The sequence below is a fragment of the Sinohyriopsis cumingii genome, chromosome 8 (genome assembly GCF_028554795.1).
Source record: "Sinohyriopsis cumingii isolate HCF-2022 chromosome 8, ASM2855479v2, whole genome shotgun sequence".
In the NCBI taxonomy this organism is placed as follows: Eukaryota; Metazoa; Mollusca; class Bivalvia; order Unionida; family Unionidae; genus Sinohyriopsis; species Sinohyriopsis cumingii.
This window is the reverse complement of record NC_142968.1, coordinates 64,917,507-64,933,657: the sequence shown is the minus strand read 5'-3', so window position 1 is coordinate 64,933,657 and position 16,151 is coordinate 64,917,507. Positions and strand designations below refer to the sequence as shown.

General features: G+C 33.0%; 1 protein-coding gene across 2 annotated transcripts in view; it reads right to left on the bottom strand.

Annotated features, from left to right (window-relative positions):
• Positions 1-1,041: 1,041 nt before the first annotated feature.
• The window catches only part of LOC149793699 (protein sel-1 homolog 3-like), a 111,586-nt gene continuing 96,476 nt past the window's right edge, over positions 1,042-16,151 (bottom strand). For both annotated transcript variants that reach the window (XM_089967694.1, XM_089967695.1), the window contains 6 exons: positions 13,409-13,499; positions 11,659-11,749; positions 10,116-10,222; positions 8,037-8,164; positions 7,270-7,372; positions 1,042-4,604 (listed from right to left, as the gene is read on the bottom strand). In XM_089967694.1, coding sequence (XP_089823820.1) covers positions 4,500-4,604; positions 7,270-7,372; positions 8,037-8,164; positions 10,116-10,222; positions 11,659-11,749; positions 13,409-13,499 — 625 coding nt within the window. In that variant the 3' untranslated portion in view covers positions 1,042-4,499. The remainder of the gene's footprint in view (positions 4,605-7,269; positions 7,373-8,036; positions 8,165-10,115; positions 10,223-11,658; positions 11,750-13,408; positions 13,500-16,151) is intronic.

The window sequence follows — 16,151 nt, the reverse complement described above, 5'->3', positions numbered from 1 at the left end:
GATTCTATGCATGTTTATAATACAGCTTCAAACCAATAGTGTCATAAAAGTTTTAGTGTTATTTTGCACAATAATTTTAATACAATGTTTTGGGCTTTGGTACTTTATCATTGTCTGAAGGATACTTTATGCACAACAGCTTTCTCTGTTGAAATCATTCTAATTAAAACATATGTATACTGTATCAATTGACAAGTCTGTGATATAATATATATATATATATATATATAGGAGTTACATGCTTTTGTAATTAGAATTTTAATTTGAGCACAAATTTCCAGAATACACACTATGTCTCACAAGTTTTAACATGGGTACTACCATACATAAGCCAAGTGTAAGTTTCTTCCATTCTTGTCTCATTCACAAGTGCAGCATGGTATGTGAAATGACGATGGATTTCCTGCTTTGCTTTATGTATCACTTACCGTCAGATGCTGGGTGAGGGCATCGGTGACAATAAAAAATACTGGTGCGTGATTTGGATTTTTGACGTAGCTTTAAAAAAATTCAGTCATTACGTGATGTCTAGCTCTGGGGCATCATGCCGCAGACATGTAGCATGATGTCCCACCCAGTCACATTATCCTGACACCGGGCCGACAAGTCCTAACACTTAACCTCTTATGCTGAACGCCAAGCGAAAGAGCTGTTAGTACCATTTTTTATAAGTCTTTGGTATGACTCGACCAGGGTTTGAACCTGCAACCTACCGCATCTGAGGCTGATGTGCTAACCACTAGGCCACAACAAATATTGTCAAAATTACCCAGTTAATGCAGTATATCATGTTGACTATAGGTAATTTATAAGTAAAACCTAATGGCTTCATTGTGTGACACTAATTTATAGATTAATGATGTACACAAATTTAAAGGTAGGAAACATTACAAATACAGAATAATTTCAAGCCAACAAAAGAATAAGTGTAGGACCCAAATACATAACACCTCCTGCAGGCCTGGGCATGTAAGACATACCAGATGGGCTCTGTGCAATAAAACACCAAAGCAAATCAAACATACAACAAAAATATGAAAATCCAGAAATATTTATTTATTCAACGTAATGTAAACATTTCCCTGATATTAAGTACAGCAGGAATTAAGATGAGATTTTTCAACATTAAAATCGGAGATACATCGCTATCAAGAATTCTTTGCTCAAGGAAGAAAGAAGTAAAACAACAGAAAATAAAATTTAGAAAATGTAAATAATTAATATAGGTTATAACTTTCATCACATTCTAAGTTATTAAATACTTTGTCATTATTATGAAAACAGAAGGAAAAAAAGAAAAAGGGAAATAAATATTATTCATCTTGCATTTTATTCAATGGCATAAATTAATGTTAAAGTCCTGATCCAGCATAAAAGGGCAAAGATAAAGTCTCAAAACATAAACCTAAAAATGTTAGAATATGAATAATCGGAATAAATTATTCAAATACAGACCATTGTTGAGCTGAATACAACATTTTATGAACCAGTAAACCGTTTGTTGTTCAATATCACTCGAGGTCAGTATCATAAATGTACTTGTTCATAAAACTTCATATTAATCGAAACAAAGGTCTAAAACTGTTTCATTACATGACTTTTTAAAAAAGATGGCAATTTATTTGCTTCAGAATTGTACAAATGCTATTTCAAATGCACACTGAAGAGAACCTAATGTTATGACATCACATCAAAACATCCAGTGATGTCATGACCAAGTGATGTGAAGAAATATAAACATCACATTACATTGTGCCATCTGTTATGAAAATCAGGTAATAAAAATAAATTATTTACCTATTATGTACGGTACAAGCGTAAGAAAAATCCAGTAATAAACAGTTTAAAAAGAACAGTACCGGTATACATCATGTGGCAGGAAGCACGAATATGCCAAAAGAAAAGATCATTTAATAATCCAGTGAAAAAAAATATAATTTATAAATGGATTTCAAATTAGTTTAGTTGTCCTTGATTTAAAAAAATAAAACTATCCACATCACCTCCCAGCAGAGATAATGGATATAGTTATCTGACTTTGATCTCGGCTGAGCTCTTTCTGGGTAAAAATAGAGTAATCTCATTCCAACATTTATTCAAATTGACAAAATAAAATTAGTGGATGTGCAAAATATATTTCAAAAAATCCTATTTTGCGCAAAATATATCCAAATAAAGTTCTATTTTGCTGTTAATATCTCTCCTAAACACATTCTGTGTGTGTAATCACCAAATTCATTCTAACTGTAGGCTATTTTACCCTAAATTACCCCTGCACTCTTCATTGCATGAGAAAACATTGTTATGGCTGTCAAAATGTAAATAATGTCTTCAGTGTCAACAGCTGTCAGGATGCATAAATTGTCTTTAAAAGTGAATACTATACTTTGTACATGTAAACTTTGTACATGTATACTATACTTTGTACATATATACTATACTTTGTACATGTACACCTAAACTCAAGAGACATGTCAAACATTATTATCATAAATAGGAACAAATAAAACTACACATATATTGCACAATTTGATAGCATACTGACAAACAAGATCCTATACCATAAACTGCTAAATGTACTGAATTACTTCCTTCATACTACATGTTTCTAAAACCATAACCAATACAAAGGCAATGATTTCAAACTTTTACTGCATCATAACACATGTATGACAGGAAATATGTGGTAAAGCTTACAAATAAATAACAAAAAAAAAAATGCAAGTATGTAAACTATTCAAAATGGACATGAATCAGATTACAATGTGTTTTGAAATTACCCAAAATGCAAGTATATATTTGCAAGCTAAGGGTCATTAATCTACTTCGTTCCACATTAACCCTTGGCATATTTTATTTAGCTAACTGAAAAAATGTTTTTTGAACAAGTGCATTCTTCTGGATGAGGAGTCCCTGTCTATAGCAACTGAAATCAATTAACCATGAGTCCCTGTCTATAGCAACTGAAATCAATTAACCATGAGTCCCTGTCTATAGCAACTGAAATCAATTAACCATGAGTCCCTGTCTATAGCAACTGAAATCAATTAACCAATGAGTCCCAGGCTATAGCAACTGAAATCAATTAACCATGAGTCCCTGTCTATAGCAACTGAAATCAATTAACCAATGAGACAGTACATTATGTGACCTGTTATGTATTCTAAAGGGTGACTTCCATTATGTCCACAGGCACCAGCATGGAATTCAAAGTTGCTTAAAATGTTTAGATTGGAAAACTTGCATGTGCCTTATGTCATTTTGTATCAAGGCTGCTATAATTAAAATCTCCCCGTTTAAATGTAACAAGGGATCTGATTGGATCAGATTCTTTGAGCTGCAGCAATTCAAACTGCAAATCAACAGATACAGTTTCAGCAAGCTAAATATGCCAAGGGTTGATGTGGAACAATGTGGAATAACTACCCTTGGCTAGTGAAGATGGGTGAACTGTTACATATTAAAGATATGTTTGCTACACATAATGTACACGGTAAGGGGATGTCCATAAATTATGTACACATGGAGGTGGTAGATAACAGCATACACCTGAGTATGTGGAGAGGGCAAGGGGACAATAAGTAATAAGGTTAATAAGTACGTATCAGGTAGTCAATATAAATAAGCTACTCAAGTTCCGTTATTGTTATCAATCTGGCCAAGTTTTGTTACATGGAATTAAAACTCAAAACTGCTAATTTTTAATGACTGTATTACATTTCATCTTTCAAAATTGTATTGTCTTAGCTATTATTGGAGGGTGGGATGATGCACAACATGAACATATAGTTTTTTTAATTTTATGAACATGTACACTGTGCATATCAAGGGTGGGCGAAATCGGCTGATTTTTCAGTGTATGAACTTTATGGATATCCCCTAAGTTAAATGTACCCATGTGTGTAATAAAATTATGTTTATTTACACACCAGCACCAACACCCCAAATTCCCAACCCCAGAAGTGACTCAGGGGTCATGATTCACAATCTATGCAATACATGATGCATCTTTCTACAATTACTACATTTAGGAAGCATGGTCAGAATATATAAATACAGTTGATGTAACTGACATTTTGTACATTTATCTACTGACTTCCTTCCAAGGAGTCATTGGTAGGATCCATTGCCTACACCCCTCTTGCAGATGGTCACAAGGCAACATAACTAGAATGTTTCCAAAGTTTCCAATCAGCATTTACACAGGTGATGTGATAACAGGGTCATGTGTACAGATGGAGTGTATCACAATATACCTGAAGCTTTTCCAAACATAGCATAGGGACGGGACAATAAATGGTCTTGAATTTTCTGATAATGAATGTTTCAAAGTTTGTTGGGAAGTCTGCAGCATGCTCAAAATTGAGAACTTATATTTAGCTACTAGTGTATGTCTTGAGAAACTCCCAAAACGGACTGATCTGACACATATCAGTATTTATATATTCCATGCATCACATAGCACCATTATCATCAGTATCATGAACCAAAATGAAGCACTAAATTGTACTGTTGTCAAGTTGAAAGCTATTGGAATAATGGTGTCTGTAAAATGAATACACACTGAGTACTGTAACCATGGTAACACCTATGAAACTGGACACCTGAAAAAGAACAAGGTATAAGATACAAAATTACAAATATTAAAGACTTAGGGAGCTACTCAAGTTTATAATCAACTGTAATTAGAGCAAGTTGTATAACTATTAACAGCCAATGAAAATGGAGAATGCATGGCAGAACCATTTAAGGATTATTCTCAGAACTACTGTATTAGTGAAATATATACTGCCTGTATAAACCTGGCCCCATTTACCAAATTTATCTCCATTTTAATATGTACTCATTTACTTGACTCAGATGTTTTTATCACCATGAAGTATTCTGACTAGCAAATGCATGGGCAACTATTTTGAAAATATGGTTATGCAGTGTATTATTGTAAGTTATAATTACTGTATGATGGCTGGTAATCAACTAAATACAAAAGTGTTTTAAACCATTGTCTTAATATTTTATTATTGTATTCATATTAATTTAATTAAAAGTCATAAATGTCTGAATAACACTTAAAATTATTAAAGCATTCATGCTACACTGCTTCCTCATTTTAGTGAAACTATTTATAATGCAAGGGCATGTGTAGATCGCCTGTTTTCTTATTTTAAAAAATTCCCTACCCCAAGACCAGTATTTGCAGAATGTGAATAAAATCACATAAATATGGGTCAATTCAACCTTGATATATCGCTTGGTTTATATTGAAAAAAGTAATTAGTGTTTACAACTTTGTATCAACATCATTAAATTTGCAACTTTTATACTCTGTTAAATAGTCTATTCAAAAACTCAACACCAAATACATCATGTAATATTCATCAACTGAAATGTTACTAATGTCAACTTGTGACAACACTTTAAGAAATAAATAAAAATTAAATAAGTATTGTGAAGTGAAATTCATGTTTCAGTTTGATCTTGAAAATCAGTGTAATCATCATAAATGTGACATGCCCACTGTTATTCAACTGTGAAAAGTGTCAAATGTGCCTGCGAGTGTTTCTGTGAGAATATAATTAAGGGCATACTGTGTCTTGATACCCAGCTTGCTGAAGTGTGTGTTACATTGTTACAATCAATGTCAAGAAACCTGTTTTGTATTATCACATTCATTAGACTTTTGTATTGAATCAGGTAAAGGGGTTAGAATTTTAAAAAAAGTTAAAAGGTAATCCTACCTGTGTAAGTGCTAGCAGTCATATTTATGTGTGAAGTCAACATATTTAATAGAGGAATCGAACACCTTTTTAAATAACATACATAAAGTATCTAACATTAATCAACAGTTTATCCTACTCCTTCATAAATGGGATCAAGGATAGCAAGGGAATCCAACAAAAGGCGTACTCAGTGCATGAAAATCTTGGCTACACAGATAGGATTCTTAGTAGAGAAGTAAATTTCAAAGTTTGTAGTGAACTTAAAATTTCCAATTTGGCACTCAAAGGTTTGGACAAGGATGGGCAGAAATTTCACTGTTACTTGCAATGAAATCAGTGTCAGTATTTTCAAACAGAACAATATAAAAATCAAGTTTTAGATTTGGTTTTCCTTAAAATAAATGTTAATTTTTAAAACAAGAACCTTGTTTTATTCTGAATCAAACATAATACTAGATTGTAATCACGTTCACATACAAAAAGCAGTGACGTAATACACAATGTTTTTGCAGGTACAAATGTGATGTGTATTGAAACCTCTTGAATTAATGTTTTTAATGATCACTAGCTTTCTTAAAAAAAACCAACAATTTATATAGAAAAGCAGGCTTCATTAGAAAAAGCTATTTATGAATAATTATTGCCCATACGATTGAAAAATGAGTAATTGACCTGTCCCCACATTGCTTCTTGCTACTGTTATCCACCCCTTTTTTAATTGTTCAGGGGTCCCTTGGTAACTCATGCCCTTGCCCATGCTGCAGTATATATTTCTGGACCCAACCGTGTGCAAGTTATAATATTATGGAAAAAATAATAAAACTATACAGGGGTATTCTTTACAAAATGAAGTAAACAACTTGTGATCTCTGTGCTTACTCTATTATGTGGCTGTGTCATCTTACCTATTTGACAAACTTGCATGGTATTTTTGCTTCAGTTGATTTGCTGGATTAGCTGTACTGTATATAATCACTTATAAGTCGAGTCCAACTGCAAACTGCACAGATCCAGAACTGCCATCACATAATGTGCTGGCAGATCTGGGTCTGTGCAATTTGTTAGGAGCAATCAGTAAAACAAACAAAACAGACCCTGATATGCAGGCATATTTTTAATGCTATGGCAGATCTGGATCTTTGTTGTATGCAGTTTGACCCGACTTATAAGGAAACATAAAATGGTATGTCACTGTATGAGGAACACATCTGAGAGTAATCTTACACAGCTATGCATGGTTATTTCATGGCTCCAACTGAGTCACAAGCTTCTCAGAATACAACAGATATTGGAATAACAATTTCCAATTAAAATATTTACACCCAATTTTGTTGTTGTTGAATATATGAATATTCATTCCAGCACTAATTCTAATGATTCTTTCAATGGGACCCATTTATAAATAGGAAATCAAAATCTGACCAACCCATTCAAAATAAGGGCTATCCATTGTTTCCTTTCTAATTACAAGCATTTGTATCTATTTAGATTAGTCTATAACTAATGTAAATGAAACCGTATTACTGAGACCGGATTATAAGAGTCTCACCTTGATCCAAATCTGATAGCGAGTCCAAATTTCCAGGAGCTGTATTCGATACAGGGCAATACTGCAGGGCAAATATGCTTCTGTTTTTGGTGATTCTTTACATCTAAAACACAGATATACAAAAACTTTACACCATTTCAAATTTACATTGTTTTAAATTGGGGAGTAGTACAAATGGGAATGAATGCTTTTTGTGACTATTTCTGGAATAAGAGACACAAGCTAAATAAATTGTAAAGATCTTAATTTCTGATACACACAATACTGCCTTGAAAGGAAAACAGTGGTTTGTCATTTGTTACATATGGAATAAAATCAAAAACTAAATCATTAATTTAAGCTAAATATCTTGTGATGTTGACTCTCTGCTGGAAGGTCTGATAACCACTCATCTTGGTTCCCAAAATAAAATTTCCAGTTGCAAACAGAATTTCACAATAATCAGAAATAATGTAGATAGCCACATTTCTTATTATAAAATGTGCAAACGAGGAAAAAGCAAATACAAAAGTAGGAAATTAATTTCATAAATTTGTGTAGCCATCTGGAAAATTAGTAGCCAATTGTTATTTGGGCTACCAATAAATGGAAACATCATACACGTGGAGATATGAAAGAAATTCAGGATCTGAGATAATTAAAAAACATTTTAACCTATTTATTCAAATTTTTTCAGGTTAATTTTTTTAATTTCCTAAGAGAATGATTTTACTGACTGCAAGAGTATCTTTTTTATATACCTTTCTATATTTCTGCAGTTTACTCACCTTGTGTATAGGTGTTCAAGCAATGTTACATTATTGAACAATGCTTTTTCTGGTACCCTAATTGATTTCCATATAGATCTCTTAATCCTGACCCCTTCCTCCAGCATAAATCCAAGATTATATATTGCCTGAAAGAATAATGGCTATTATTAATGCATGAGGTACCATTAGCATAATAATGGCTAGTAATAATGCATGAGGTACCATTGCATAATAGCTAATATTAATGTATGAGATTCCATTGGCATAATAGCTAATATTTTAATGCATTAAGTACCATTATCATAATGGCTAGTATTAATACATGAAGTACCATCAGCATATAGATGTATATGCATGAGGTATCATTAGCATAATGCATGAGGTACAATCAGCATAATGGCTAGTATTAATGCATAATGTACCATTAGCATAATGGCTACTATTAATGCATAAGGTAACGTTTGTATAATGGCTGGTATTAATGCACATGGTACCATTAGGAAAATGGCTAGTATTAATTTACCAAATGAGCTTCTTCTTTAAATAAAATCATTTATATTATTATTATTAAAATTATTATTATTATTATTATTGCACAAATTACTATTAGCATAATGGCAAGTATTAACACATGAGGTACCATTAGCATAATGGTTAGTATTAACACATGCAGTACCATTAGCATAATGGCAAGTATTAACACATGAGGTACCATTAGCATAATGGTTAGTATTAACACATGCAGTACCATTAGCATAATGGACAGTATTAACACATGGTACCATTAGCATAATGGCCAGTATTAACACATGCAGTACCATTAGCATAATGGCTAGAATTAACACATGGTATCATTAGCATAATGACTAGTATTAACACATGGTATAATTAGCATAATGACTAGTATTAACACATGGTATCATTAGCTTAATGACTAGTATTAACACATGGTATCATTAGCATAATGACTACTATTAACACATGGTATCATTAGCTTAATGACTAGTATTAACACATGGTACCATTAGCATATTGGTTAGTACTAACACATGGTACCATTAGCATAATGGCTAGTATTAACACATGAAGTACCATTAGCATAATGATTAGTATTAACACGTGGTACCATTAGCATAATGTCTAGTATTAACACATGGCACCATCAGCATATTGGTTAGTACTAACATGTGGTACCATCAGCATAATGACTAATATTAACACATGGTACCATTAGCATAATGATTAGTATTAACACATGCAGTACCATTAGTATAATGGCTAGTATTAACACATGGTACCATTAGCATAATGGCTAGTATTAACACATGCAGTACCATTAATTAGCCTAATGGCTAGTATTAACACATGGTACCATTAGCATAATGGTTAGTATTAACACATGCAGTACCATTAGTATAATGGCTAGTATTAATATATGGTACCATTAGCATAATGGCTAGTATTAACACATGCAGTACCATTAGCCTAATGGCTAGTATTAACACATGGTACCATTAGCATAATGGTTAGTATTAACACATGCAGTACCATTAGCATAATGGCTAGTATTAATATATGGTACCATTAGCATAATGGCTAGTATTAACACATGCAGTACCATTAGCCTAATGGCTAGTATTAACACATGGTACCATTAGCATAACGGCTAGTAGTAGTGTTGAACCATTGGAATCACATCTGTTTATTGTCAGAATTGTTTTGTTCTTTTGTATTTATTCTGGGCATTTGTAAAGGTTAATTCATAATATTAAATACCTATGAAAATAAATGATACTACAGAATGTCTGACTAAAGTTTCATAAAAATATTTTCTTTATTCAAACTTTACAAAGTGGACAAAGAAAAAAGTCAAAAACTAAAGGTTTACCTAATAGTGTGACAATGACCTTTACATTCATTATAGCATGTAAATAACTGCCTAGCCATACCACATATCTAGCTAGGATTAATCAGTAGAACAAACAATGTAAACCCTGATCTGCTGGCATATTATGTGACAGCAGATATAATTCTATGTTGTTTGCAATTGGACTAAACTTATACATGAGTATATACGGTCTTTATTTCAAGACTCACATGAGGGTCATTTTTCTTGGCTGCTTGAGCATAGTACTCTGCCGCCTTGTCCACATCCTGGTGACCTTCACATGCATACCAGTGATAATCTCCCATCTTGATGTAAGCTGAGAAAGAACATAAAGTCATTACAAACTTCATGAATGAGAAGTATCATCAAAAGGGTACAGACATTTTGCTATTAGACAAAATTCTCCCTTTACCCAATGACAGTTCAGGGTTTAAGCTATTAACTGGCTTTGATTTCTGTCAGAAAACAAAGACAAATGCACCATTGAAATTAAAAGGAAGTACTGACACAAAAACAAAAAAAAATGCTAAAATCAAAAGTGGAATCAAAACAAAAAACTAAAATGAATCAGTGATGATTTAGTTGACCTATATTCAGAATTTTAACCTATATAATGGTCAGTCTTTAATGAATACATGACAGTTATGTGAATACATGACAGTTATGTGAATATACGCTGGTTATGTGCCTAATATATTTGTCAATATTCATTAAACATGTGTCTTTCATATAGACTACACTGCCTTTTAGGCTTGCTTGAAAAACTACATGAAAGGAAGCCAACAAAACTGCAATGGATTTATAGCTAAATGGTGATCTGAAACAATGAAATTTGATAAAGCAAAATCTGTATCTTAACATTTTTTGGAATAAACAAAGACGTACATAATGTTATGCACTAAGGACACCTACTGTTCATTATAATACAGGTGATATCCCAGCAAACTCTAAGGAGCCTGTGAATTTTGAATTCTTTATTTACCTTTTTTATTTCCAGTTGGAGAAATCTGGAAATATGCACATGCAAAAACAATGACATAAAAACAATAATAGTAGTGTAATTGACGTGGTAATTGAAAATGAGCTCGTCACGGTCATGTAAAGTATGGCGATCTTGCAATTCTGTCTTGACATTTCTGTGTCTCTAAGTGCTGGGACACCAAAAAATGGTATAGTTTTTATGTGTATGCAAGTCTTGGGACACAAAACAATTTTTTCGTTCCTGTCCTAAGAATTACCATTATTTTTCTGTGCATACAAAACACAGCAGAACATAAATAGTAAACAGCTGTTGTTACCCCAAGAAATTTGTTACTTCAGTTTGTTTTACATTTTTCGCTAGCAAGTAGCATAAAATAAAAAGACACTTTGCTTGTTCTGAGTAAATAAAAGATCTATTACATCTCATGGTTAAAACAAATTCTATAATATTTTCACTCTTGCCTTAATTACATGGGTGAAAAATAAAAGTATTTTTACTCACTGAATGAAATATATGCATTATTCACTCAAAAGAAGCAATCATGTTATATATTTTATTTTCAACATTCTTTATGTTTTCCTGACCTTCATTTGGCAAAAAATTACCTTCAACTGGTAAAAGCTAAAATGACCTTCATTTGGCATAACCTGAGAAAAGTCATAATTGTATGATTACTATACTCAATTGATAAATGTACTTGTAATAAAGACTTTTTTCTATCACATGTCAGCTTAAAAATAACTCAGAATGTAGAGAAAAGTCCATATTACCATAGGAGTCCACAAACTGGGGCTCCCTAAGGGTGCTGAGATTATAATGTCTCCATTGGCAGTCCTTTTCTATGTAGTTCACTATGCCATCCTGACAATAAAAAAATTAACCTTTAGATTATCATGGACAGTAAATTAACTAAATTAAAAAACTAACAACTGAAACATCGTACAAGTCAGATTTGTATAATATTTTAAGAAAGCTAGAATAGTTATTTTCAGTATCTGGTTTGTTTTATCCTTCTTAAACTGACTTTGTGTATTAATAATAAATAAAAAAACAAAACAAGAGTACCATCTCATGACATTTCCCATACTAATGACCTTGACTTCAGAGCAACAGTTTTAAGTTTTGTATGATAAGATGTTGGTCTGAATTAAGTTTCATATAAATATCTGTAGGGGCCAAAAAGTTACAGTCTAGATAAGGAAACAGACAACTGACTTGCATTATACTGCATTAATATTTTGACCTTGAGGGCTGGGTATGACTAAATGCATGACACACTGCCATGTCAAAATATATAACAGACTAAAGTTTGACTAAAATATCCTATGCCTTGTGGGGAGACAAATAGTGTAACCCAGACCTGCTAACCCTGATGAGTCTGTCTCAGTAAGGCAGTTGATTTTGTTTCTGTAAGGTTGACCAGTTTTCAGTAAGGTGTAACAAAATATCAATAACTGCTATTGTAAAGCTGGAAAACATAAATAAAAGTTTGATGCTTTGGCTATAAACATTATGTTAAACTGAAAAGTTTGTAAAGTAAGCATAGACTTTATTTACTACAAGTACAGTTGCACAAACTCTAGTTCCAAACCCTATGCAGCTCAATGGCTTGTTGCTATCTCCCAACCTTACATAATTCTTGGAAATTCTTTTCCATTTCACATGATGACAGCAATCATATCTCCTGCCACAAGATATACTCAAATTGGAACATGATGTCCAATAAACGTAATGGTGTCCTTTCCAGCATTTATTCACAGAATCGGAATACTTCTTTTTATTCTTCTGTGTTGATTAACATTTTTCTAGAAGCTTATTTTCCCTTTCGTCTTAAACATGCAATGCTTTCTGGATGCCATTTTTTAAAATTCTATAATCAACAGCTTGATCATGCAGATGTTTTGCATGAACAAGTAGGTGCAGTTTAAAGCATATGGGGTGCTGCTGTAAAGTTGGTATGGTTCCCTGACTAATTTTACTAATTCTAAGATGAAACCCGGATCCAAATAAAACAGATGAACCAGTTATCTGGACTTTTCAGCAATGATCATTTCCCCATAGATTTTGCTAGTATAAGTCCGTATTTTAAGGGTAATTTTCGTAAGACTTACAGCAAAATGTGATTTCCTTGTCTTTTGGTGAAACCCCAAGTCAGTATAACCCTCCATTCAAGGGGAGTAGCATCAAGATTTTTCAAGACAGCCATCATAGACGTACGACTAGCACCTTTTCTAACGTTCTAAGGTCAAAATGAAATGTTAGGTTTTTTAGGTCAACTCCTACTCCTGTCCCAAGGATGAATTTATGTAGAAAGTTGTATGGCAATTCTCTAAGTAGTTTACGACAAGTAGTGATAACAAACTTTTGCAGACTGATACTGATGATGGATCAAAAAAACTATCTCTTAAGTTTTTTTTGGTCCATGACCAGAAGAACTAAACAAAACGAGATGAAAGGCATTTTTAACACTGTCTTTAAGGTAAAAGTTTCAGTTCTATAGAAATAAGTATCTTTACTGACCCTATTTTCCTCACACAACCATGCCAAGTTAAAGGAACCAATCTCTGCTCCTGCATCGGCTGCCATCATGTAGTACAGTATGGCCTGTTGGCTGAAACAAATACACACAGTACCATCAATCTAAATGTATATTCAATTTTTTTCACAGTTTGAAACAAAATGGCATAACTGTACTATTTTTAATTTATAAAAAGGGATAAATTAGAAATTATATTTTCAGGAAACAAAACAGATAAAACTGAGAATTCTGCAAGAATGTGAAATGTTTCAAATGAGATTGGACACAACAAATTAATTTTTAAAGTAATTTTTTTATGCATTGTATATTCTGGGACACATCATTTTTTCTAGTCATAAATTGTGGGATAGCTTTCAAACCATTTGAAAATTACCTGTCAGAAAATGCACTCCAACTGAATTTTTTTTTTTTAAAACCCTCATTCACTGCAGCATCATCTCATCAACACAACCCTTCTCCTGTACATTTACGATCCATTTGTTTGGTACCTGAATATTTTTTTAAAAATAGCTTTCTTATAATGTGAGGCAACACACCACCTGAAGAGCAAAAACTGCAAGGACTAAAGTCAGATTTTTTCAAATCTGCTCCAGTGGTGCTAATTCTCACACTTTTGACCCCCATCTTATCGTCAGTCCATCCATGAATGAGATCAATGTACAATAGAATTTCATCCATGTTAATGATCATATTGTCAGCAAAATCATCTGCTTCTCTTCTGGCCTTCAAGAATTCATCAAATGATTTTATTTTCTCCAAATCTTCTGGGTAATGCTGGGTCATCAATATCCAAGCACAAAGCAAAATAATTAATGTGTCACTTTAAAAACTGTTCCATTGTTTCTATTTATTTTCAAAATTCTGGTGAATACCATTGAAACTGAACCAAAGTTAGCTTCCATATCTCAGCCATCTTTGTAAAAAAAAACCATTAAAATAAATTGGCACACTTAAAAGAATCTAAAGTTGGCTTCCAAGGTCAGATTGCTTTGCAATAAAATAACTTTGGTATTGATATCCTTTAAAAAAAAAAAAGATAAACCAGCTTCAAAGTATCCAAAGTCAGCTTCCATTTTTAATAAAAAATAAATTTGTCTTTGATGTCTTGTCAGTAAGTTTAAATAATCAGTTTAGTGCTCACTACCAGTTGTGTTTATTCATCACCCTGGCTTCTTTGTGCATGGCATGTGTAGTTATAATTAATGCAATGGGCATTAATGTGTACGGTTAAATGGCATACACAGTAATAACTTGCTTTAAGGATACTTTTGTAACCCGTACTATCAAAACGATTGTAACTTGCACTCAAGTGAACGTATTTTCAAATAATAATTTTTAATTTGTGAGATACTGTCATAAAGTTGATGTGGATATAATTCAGTCTTGGTTGGTTTGCACCTAACACCGTGTTATGTGTGATGGCAGTTGTCTGCAAGAGATCGGTTGATTTTCCGTCTTGTTTGCAAAGTCATCTGTATATATTTTAACACATATAAAAGCATCTTTTGCTGTGCTCTGGTTTTGATTGATGCACATCGTAAGTAAGGCAAGCTGTAGATTATACCCATCAATCATGGTCTGATATAGCCAATAAATCTTAAAAATGACAACTACTTGGCCTAAAAATGTAAATATTAAATTAATCAATCACAGGCTCCTGAATAAGATATGTAGACTTAACCTGTCATTTAGCAATTTGCACAATTACTATTACAACTGCTCGTGTGATCTAGTGATTAGAGCATCCACCTTGGATACAGGAGGTCAAGGATTTGAACCCTGGCCGAATCATAACAAAGACTTCTAAAAATGATACTAACAGCTGCCTCGCTAGATGCTCAGCATTATGAGGTTAGTGTTAGGACTGGTTGGCCTGGTGTCAGGATAATTTCACTGGGTAGGACATCATGCTACATGTCTGCGGCATGATGCCCCAGTGACAGACATCACTAAAAACTGCCACACTGCAGACATTGTAGCGATATGACTGAAAAATTGTTAAAGCTACATTAAAAATCCAAAACACACACACACATAATTAATATTACTGACTAACCAGACACATCAAAACAAATGATTATGCAGACACATCAAACAAACCACTGACTATGCAGACTTAAAACAAACTAGTGACTATGGAGGCACAAAAGAAAACAAATGTGGACACTTACATCAAACAAACCACTGACTATGCAGACTTAAAACAAACTAGTGACTATGGAGACACAAAAAAAACAAATGTGGACACTTACATCAAACAAACCACTGACTATGCAGACTTAAAACAAACTAGTGACTACGGAGACAAAAAAACAAATGTGGACACTTACATCAAACAAACCACTGACTATGCAGACTTAAAACAAACCAGTGACTATGGAGACACAAAAAAACAAACGTGGACACTTACATCAAACAAACCACTGACTATGCAAACTTACATCAAAACAAACCACTGACTAGGCAGATACTTGCATCTAAGCAAACCACCAACTATGTTGACACATCAAAACAAACCACTGACTATGCACACTTACATCAAAACAAACCAATGACTACACAGACACCTGCATCTAAACAAACCACTGACTAAGCAGACACTTGCATCTAAACAAACTTCATTGACTTCAAAAAGCTTAAAAGCACTTTTTTTCTTATGAAAACTGTACTTCTCCATATGTTACTTTGCTTATCTCTGCATAACTATGTACAAAAGAAACAGAA